This window comes from Apodemus sylvaticus, chromosome 10 (assembly GCF_947179515.1).
Source record: "Apodemus sylvaticus chromosome 10, mApoSyl1.1, whole genome shotgun sequence".
NCBI classification, from domain to species: Eukaryota; Metazoa; Chordata; class Mammalia; order Rodentia; family Muridae; genus Apodemus; species Apodemus sylvaticus.
In genome coordinates, this window is record NC_067481.1 from 75,527,202 (window position 1) to 75,536,711 (window position 9,510).

The 9,510-nt window shown below is 41.5% G+C and overlaps 1 protein-coding gene across 1 annotated transcript; it reads right to left on the reverse strand.

Annotated features, from left to right (window-relative positions):
* Nucleotides 1–7,656: 7,656 nt before the first annotated feature.
* Nucleotides 7,657–8,592, reverse strand: LOC127694531 (olfactory receptor 10). The gene has a single exon (XM_052196019.1). The coding sequence runs from the start codon at nt 8,590–8,592 to the stop codon at nt 7,657–7,659; it is 936 nt and encodes a 311-aa protein (XP_052051979.1).
* Between the last annotated feature and the right edge of the window lie 918 nt (nt 8,593–9,510).

The following is a 9,510-nucleotide window of genomic DNA, read 5'->3' on the forward strand; positions in this document are numbered from 1 at the left end:
TTGTATGACTGTAACGGAGCTACCTTTGAGCAAAAATCAAACAAACAAACAATAAAAACCAAACAAACAACATAACAAAAACCAAAACAACAAAAACTCCCCAAAACCTATGTCTGAAGACAGGCGAAAGTTCAGCAGATCCCTTAATAAGCACCTTCATTACTAAAGAATTCATGCTCTAATTTGAACTCAGTTCTTTGTCTTGTACACCTGAGTATGAAACACCCTCATTAGTCTCTGCAGAACTGTCAAGCAAAGCTGGCAGACACTAACTCATCCTTGTCTTCATTGTCCATCAGTCTGCAATTCTACAGACCTCTATCATCTCTTGCCTACAGAATCACACACTGAAGAGAAATCATGCCACAATCAGGCTATCCCATAAGTATATAGAGTAATATTCAAGACTCCTATATGAAATATGTAATAATAACACACCATTTTGTAGTATAAGAAGAGAAATGAAGTCTAGTCACCTTAATTACAACTCAAAGTCTGAACAAATGAATTATATTTCATACTCTGACACCCAAAACAGAAACCTACCTCCAAGTCAGAATGCTCTCCTGTCCTCTGCCTCTCTAATAAACAGTTATTCATTTAATTTCAGCAACTCTAACCATAGTTGTGGTCTGTGTCACCTAGTTCTGGTGTCTACAATTGGCTTTGCATCTTAGATCCTAGGTACCAAAGAAATTGACTTTCAGAAGGGACCATGGATCCAGAGCATCTCACCCAGTGTGTACTTACCAGTTCTGGAAAATAAATTGTGCTGACTTCCCTCAGTTCTGCTGCCTTCTAGATAATATGAAATCCACTCCACACTGTGTCATATAGAAGTGTGTGGGAAGACCTGTTTCTCTTGGGGTTCAACTGTATCTGTGGTACTGAAGGCTGGATCTCAGCTATGCTCCTGGAGAAATCTTGCTTATCTGAGGCCACCATCCCCAGCAGGCTCACCTGCTGAGGCCCATAACTAAGGGGCAGAGGAAACCCTGTACTGTTCTTTGGTTCATCACCACAATCACCTTAACCTAGACATGAGCTGGTATATCATACAACCTGACCTTAAGGCAGACTGTATTGGGCTTGCCCCTGGGACATTGCCTGGCCTCTTTAATCAAAGTGGAAACATGGTTGTTTACTCAAGTGTGGCCTTGGAGATCTCTGGGGCCTCTGAGCTTATTATAATAAACTGACTGCTTCCATCTCTGCTCTCCTCAGCTCTCTTTATCCCGCATCCACTGCCCAAGCCAAGGTGACCCATCCGGGTCCTCAAACCACACCTCTTTATATGGCTTGTGAAAACTGTGTTATCTTATTCCTCATACTTTCACAACTTTGACCAAAGTCTAATCAGCCTTTCCATCAGACCATATACCAGGTCTCACATGACCCAGCCAAGTTCACCATAATCCAAATATCTTCTTGTCACAGAATTTTCTTCTAAGTTTGTTCCCATCCATGGGGATTGTCTTTCCAACTAAACATTTTCTGCTTTTAAAATCTGATGTAGTGTTTGCTCTGTAAAAATTCTACTTCATACATTAGTAGTTTTTATTTTATACCCTGTTGTTTCCACAACACATTGAGAAATTGAAAGCATTATTTTTTTAAATTACTGTGTGTCAAATGAACTGCCTAGGTGAGAAGCTGGCAGATAGCCTAGTGCTATGTAGTGAGCTTCTGGAAGAATTTAAATCCTGACAACAGACCACAGGAGAAATACTAATCCTGTCCTAAGGTTCAGAGACATCCACAGAGCATATAGAATAAAAGAAACAATGGTCACAGATTGTTTGCCCAGCCTAGGGCCCTTTCAGCAGCCAATGGAATTTAAAAGCTGCAGTGTTAGCCTGTATCCTGTCAGGTCTGAGGGTCTACCTCTAGAAGCAGGCATACCATGTCAGAATGCTGCCCTTGGGCCTGAGCCATCCTGAGCATCACAACATAGACCTTTCAAGAGCATCATGGGAATTGCAATGCAAAGTAGCCGTGTGTCAGCCATATACCCCAGGAGGAAGTCAGTCAGTGGGATGGTGTCTTCTCTCCATGCTGCTGTCCCCAAATAATTAAGTCATTTGTAGAAGTCATGCAATGTCTTTGTCCTGTAATGCACTTTGCTATCATTTCCTTTTTATATCCCACTGGATGCTCAACACCAGCTGGCACTCATTTAAAATGGATGATGGTGGCCTTCAGAAATCCTGTCCACTCTCTATAAAAGGGTTTCTTTATTTGCTAGATTCTTGAGCATGTCACTGAGTTGTAAAAGCATCTGTAAAACTCTACTGATAGCACTCAAAGAGTTAAACAACAGTTGAATGAGAAAAGAACTGCCAGAGGCCTTAAGGTTTGGGAGTAAAAAGTCCAATAAGAAAAATGAGCCTCTTCTCGATGACTTATTATCCATGGAAGGTCCTTGAGTCTATGGGGATAGACTATGATACTATTGCTGACAGTGTTGATGGATGGTAGAACTAGACAGAAAGTCCTTATTGTTGAAGACATAAATGCCTTGACAGTCAATCATGAAAAAAAATTAAGCTAGGACTAAACTCCCCCTCCACTGTTAGTTGCCATTTATAATTCTAGAAGGGACCACGTTGGCTTCTGGAGGAAAATTGTCACCAATAGTTCCACTCAGCTATGGATCCCATGTGCTACATTACCAAAATGCCAGGCAAGCTTCGCTCATGGTACAATAGAAGTACAATTACTATGGGTGAGCTGTTTTTTCAGTTGAATTGGAGGTCACTTCACCACAGTAACCTCACATGTTCTATAGGCCAAAGAGATTTGGTCATTGTTTCCAGTAGAGAAGCTGCTGGAATCATTTTTCTTAAATAATATAATGTATCAATGTGTGTCTGTGTTTGTATGTGTGTGTGCTTATAGACCATTGCTACTATTAGCTTCAACTGATAATGGAGGAAGAATTCTCTTTGGAAAAGAAGTACAAATCAGATTCATAAATGCATAAGCTTCTAAAATGATGTAACTATGACTGTGGCAGGGTGGACCAATAATAAGTCTTAGATGGAGAAAACTATCAAACAGTCATATCACACCCTTCTAGGTTCATAGCCCTACCACTCCTGGGCATATACCCAAAGGATTCCCCAGCATGTAATAAGGACACAGCCTCCACTATGTTCATAGCAGCCCTATTTATAATAGCTAGAAGCTGAAAAGGAACCAGATGTCCCTCAACGGAGGAATGGATACAGAAAATGTAATATATGTGCACAATGGAATACTATTCAGCCATTAAAAACAATGAGTTCATTAAATTCTTAGACAAATGGACAGAACTGGAAAATATCATCCTGAGTGAAGTAACCCAATCACAAAAGAACACTCATGATACGCACTCACTGATAAGTGGATATTATCCCAGAAGCTTGACATTTTGCATATCAAATGATGCCCAAGAAGGAGGAAGAACAAAGTATAGATCCTTGGGTCCTTTGTAGAAAGGGGAAAAAATACCCACAGAAGGAGATACAGAGACAAAAGTTAGAGCAGAGTCTGAGGGAAAGACCATCCAGAGACTACCCCGCCCAGGCATCCATCCTATATACAGTTAAAAAAACCCAGGCACTATTGTGGCTGCCCACAAGTGCTGGCTGACTGAAGCCAGATACTGCTATTACCTGGGAGACTCTCCTAGTGCATGACAAATACAGAGAGGGACACACTCTCAGCCAGCAATTGAACTGAGCACAGGGTCCCCAATGGGGGAGCTAGAGAAAGGTCCCAAGGAGCTGAAGGGGTTTTCAGCACCACAGGAGGAGCAACAATATGACTCACCCAGTACTCACAGAGCTCCCAGGGACAAAATCATCAACCAAAGAGTACATATGGAGTTACCCATGGCTCCAGACTCATAGGCAGCAAAGGATGGTCTTGTTAGACACCAAAGGGAGGAGTGGCCCTCAGCCCTGGAAAGACTTGATGCCGTAGTGTAGAGAAATACCAGGACAGGGAATTGGAGGAGGGGAGAACCAGGAAAGGGGACAACAATTGAAATGTAAATAAAAATATATCTAATAAAATGGAAAAAAAGTTTCATAGCCCTTTGAAGAAGGGAGTACAGTAAGAATGCAAGCACCAAAAGAAGAGTCTTCTTGTAGTTGATTCTTTTGTATTGAAAAGTTCCCTCTTTGAAGGTAGAGGGAGGCTCCTTAAGGTTCAGAAAGTAAACAAAACTCACAAGTCTCAAGAAGTTCCTGAAACTAATAAGAATCACAGGGCCTTCCCCAAGTTTACACAAGCAGACAAAAGCACTTCAGAGAAGAGACTCTGTCTGACTGGCTGAGATGCCTGAAAGTAATGCAGAGTAGCCCAGGGCTGTGGCTTTGCTGAGACACCACCTATACCTGGCTGGCATTTTGGTGGTGATGCTGCCTTTGAGACATCCACTCCCATAACTCAAAATCAAATTCCTGGTTTGTTAAGGTAGAATTGGATAAAATAACTTCTTTGATTTGTTGCTCTATCTTAGGTTATAAGTGTTTTCTCCTTCTTTGTTTGGTCTTTGTATGGTTTAGGTATAAGCAATTGTGGTTTCATGGAACAAATTAGGTAGTGTTCCTTCTGTTTCTATTTTGTGGAATAATTTGAAGAGTATTGGTGTTAGGTCTTCTTTGAAGGTCTGATAGAATTCTCCATAAAACCCATCTGGTCCTGGGCTTTTTGTTGTTGTTGTTGTTGTTGTTGTTGTTGTTGTTGTTGTTGTTGTGAGACTATTAAAGACTGTTTCTATTTCTTTAGGGGTTATGGGACTGTTTAGATGGTTTAACTGATCCTGTTTTAACTTTGGTACCTGATATGTGTCTAGAAAATTGTCCATTTCATCCAGATTTTGTTGAGTATAAGCTTTTATAGTAGGATTTGATGATTTTTTTAATTTCCACAGTTTCTGTTGTTATGTCTACCTTTTCCTTTCTGATTTTATTAATTTGGTACTGGCTCTGGGCCCTCTGGTTAGACTGGCTAAGGGTTTATATCTCTTGTTGATTTTCTCAAAGTACCAACTCCTGGTTTTGTTGATTCTTTGTATAGTTCTTTTTTGTTTCTATTTGGTTGATTTCAGCTCTGAGTTTGATTATTTCCTGCCATCTACTACTCTTGGGTGTATTTGCTTCTTTTTGTTCTAAAGCTTTCAGGTGTGCTGTCAAGCTGCTAGTATAAACTCTCTCCAGTTTCTTTTTGGAGGCACTTAGAGATATAAGTTTACCTCTTACCTACTTTCATTATATCCCATAAGTTTTGGGATAATGTGTCTTCATTTTCATTAAATTCTAAAAGTCTTCAATTTCTTTATTTCTTCCTTGACCAAGTTATCATTGAGTAGAGGGTGGAACAAAATATTCACAGAAGTAAAGTGTAGAGCAGAGACTGAAGGAAAGGCCATCCAGAGACTGTCCCACCTGAGGATTCATCCCATATACAGTCACCAAACCTTGGCACTATTAATGCTTGCTGAAAGGAACCTGATATGGCTATCTCCTGAGAGGCCCTGCCAGAGCCTTACAAATACAGAAGCAGATGCTTGCAGCCAGCCATTGGACTGAGCATGGGGTCCCCAATGGAGGGGTTAGAGAAAGGACTGGAGGAGCTGAAGGGGTTTGCAACCTCATAGGAAGAACAACAATATCAACAACCAGACCCCAGAGCTCCCACAGACTGAGCCATCAACCAAGGAGTCCACATGGCTCCAGCTGCATATGTAGCATCAGTGGGAGGAGAGGTCCTTGGTCCTGTGAAGTCTTGATAGATGTCCCAGTGTAGGGGAATCAAGAGCAGGAACGTGGGAGTGGGATGGGTAGAGGTACACCCTCATAGAAGCAGGTGGAGGGAGGGTGGGATAGGGGGTTTCAGGGAGGGTGGGAAACCAGGAAAAGGGATAACAACTGAAATGTAAATAAAGAAAATATCCAATAAAAAAATTGTTTTCTCACATCTGCCCAGGAAAAGACACAAAAAGACCTTTCAGGGTGTGAACTGTACTTTTTCATTGATGGAAAAATTATACAAAATATAAAGATATCAATAATTATGATGCTGATAAAGGATTAATGATAAGGAATGCAAAATAAGTTCCAAACACAGACAAAATTAATGCAAACTCATTATAAGACAGGATTCAGTAATACAAAATTTATTACATTTATAAAAGTTTATTAAAAAAGATGCCTGCATATACACATAAAACCATTTACACATAAATTTCATGGAATTCTGGTAGTTGAATTAAACAGATGAAGAGGAACCCCAAATCAACTTGAGATACCTGCTCAAATGATAGGTGGTAGCCTTTCCCTTTTTATTGTTAATTTTCTTACAAATATAGTTTTTCTATATTAATATATGCACCTGGAAATATATAAAATATCAAATTTTTGAATATTTACTTTAGTCTACTATTCTTGCATCTGGAAGTATATTAATTATTGAGTTCTTGGAATTTTGGTATATGTGCTGCCGAAGCAAGCACAAGTTCTTGGAATTTTGTATATTCATTTTCCCCATTTAACTCACTGACAGGGAAGGAATTTTGTCAGTTGTCAAAACAGATACTCACAGTTCTGCCCGGAGAACTTTGCTGCCTTGCTTTACTGTAACAGAATGATTTTTCCTTCTTCTCCAAGAGGGAAAACTAACCCAGGTTTCAAACTCACATGCTACATGAAGTAGCTCTGCTCATGATTAGCTTGTTTCTTCCAGGAAAGAATGGGAAACATCAATGTAAGAAGCCTAGAAAACAAGGTCTAAGTTATGACTGACTTTAGACAGGGTCAGGATACATTAGGAAAGTGAGTGATACCAAGGTCCCACATAGAGCTGAGATTCCACACCCATGCACATGCAGGCAACTTTTCACACACCCAGGGGATTTAAACTCTTTAAAAGTGCACAAAAGTGTGAGAGCAATGTGATGTTGAGTGACAGGAGAGAAATAGGAAGAAGGAACTGGGACTGGATATGATCAAAGTATAGTATCCAAATGTATAGATATTAAATTTAAAATGAGAACACAAAAAGGAGAGATAATCTGAGTAAACTCAAGTCCTTTGCCTTGGGTCAGTGTCCACTCTGTGACACAACAAGGGGATCTGACTTTGAGTGTTGCCATTCGAAATTAAAAATCCTCTTACACTCAGACTTGCCATGAACCCAGCCCACTTCCACAGGTGCTCAAAATACAACGCTCACAGGCTCTCCTGTGCAAAGTTGTATTTGTGTCTGCATTTACCCTTGCAGAGTAGGCAGCAATGACAGACAGTAACCCAGGGAGAAGATCCTCACTCCAACTCCCAAATACACACACACACACGCACACACACATACACACACACATGGAGAACTTGATTACATCCTTCTACCATGTGGAATACAGGCATCAAACTCAGATCCTCAGGTTGGCAAAAAAAGTGCCTCTATCCTCTGAGCATCTTGCCATCTGAGGATTGGTTTTGTTGCCGTTGTTCGTTTTGATTTGCTTTTTGTCTTGTCTTCTATTTTGTGTGCGTTGACAGTTTCGTGCATGGGCATAACTAACTGTAGTTGTTTTGACAGACAATTCCCCTCTCCCACTGAAACCCTCTGGACTCCAGAATATGAAATGTTTTACTGATCAGCTTTTGCTTCCTACCCTGTGGCTTCAGCTCTTCCTAGCACCTTCCACAGAGCCCCCTTCACATCCTTGTTCCTCAGGGTATAGATCAGAGGGTTGAGCATGGGGGTGACAATAGTATAAAAAAGGGCCACAAACTTCCCCTTGCTCTCAGAATAGCTGTCCTTGGGTTGCAAGTATGTGTAGGTGGCTGCGCCATAGAACAGAGACACCACCAGGAGGTGGGAGCCACAAGTCCCAGCAGCCTTTCTGCGTGCAGCCACTGACTGGACCTTCAGCACTGCCCTAGCAATCTGTGCATAGGAGCCTAGAATGAGCATGGCAGGCACTGCAACAATCACCACTCTGGCCACAAACATCTTGGCCTCTGTTCCTCCTGTGTCCTCACAGGCCAACTTGAGAAACACAGGCATCTCACAGAAGAAGTGATTCAGTCGGTGTCCACAGAGTGGCATGGTCATCATGAGGCCTGTTTGAATCAGAGAGTTCAAGAAGCCTCCTACCCAGGAAGCAATGGCCAGTGCCTGGCAGAGAAGGGGGTGCATGATGGTCGTGTAGTGCAGTGGCCGACACACAGCAGCATAGCGGTCAAAGGCCATCACCACCAGGAGAACACTTTCTGTGGATCCCAGAGCAAGAAATATGAACAGCTGGGCCACACACCCTCCATAGCTGATGGTCCTGTCAATTCCATGGAGGTTGATGAGGAGCTGGGGCACAGTGCTGGTGGTGAAGCAGAGGTCCAGGAAGGAGAGGTGGGAGAGGAAGAAGTACATGGGTGTGTGTAATCGAAGGTCCATTCGGGAGAGAGCGATGATGGTGGTGTTGCCAAGGAGAGTTATAGAGTAGAAAATCAAAATATGAATAAAGAAGATGAGTTCCAGTTCAGGCCAGTCTGAGAAACCCACCAAAATGAAGCCTCCTTCTAAACTCTTGTTAAAGCCTCCCATAACCTTTGACCTGCACAGTAACAGAAAACAGTTCAATGGGTCTGATGAAGAAAATGTATCAAGACATTGTTCACAGCCTTCTTCAAGCAATACTAAATAATCTATTTTACTATTCAATTCTAATTTATCCAGTAGTTTATTCCTATTTTTCTTCTGTAGACTGAATGTCTCTGAATTAGGAATCATGTCACTGTTCTTTAAACTATACCTCAGCTCTTTGTTCCAAGACTTTCTCATATTCAAAAGTAAAGAAATGCTTTGAATGTCAAAGGTCTACATACACACCATAGCATTCTATGTTTTTATCTTTGTTCCTTCGGTTGATCTATTTGCTGGCTTGTTACAGATCTGAACCCAGGCTTAGGCAGATGGTGATCACAATGTTGACCCCTGAGTCCTCCTCGGCCTCCTTCTGCCCCATGGATATTGTCAGTACACCAATCCTCGAGTCCCATTCACAGCTGCTGCCATCTTCCACAGAACACTGAGAAGTAGTTTTGTTTCTATGGGAACAGGGGAGCAAGAAATGGGTTCCTTGTGATGAGTAAGAAGACTGCCCCTCAATGAACCTACTTCTTCAGCTAAACATGTCTGCAATTCAACTCCACAGAAAGAGGGCTTTCTCCTCTATCCAAACCCTCTTTAAACTATTTACATCTAGCTCCTCCTGATTCCTTGATGGCATACATGCTACATGTGTCTGTCCCATCTGGAGCACCTCTGTAGTACAGGACAAGGCAAATATAAAACCAAGTCTCAACGTTTATCACAAAACAATAATAATGAATAAGCATTGTCACTGCCGTTGTGGTACTGAGAGTGACGAATGAGTGCTACCTCCATGTAAGATCCACCATGGCTGTAGAAACGTGCTTTTACCTTTTTATCTCATAGAAATGAGTTTACTCTGAGACTGCA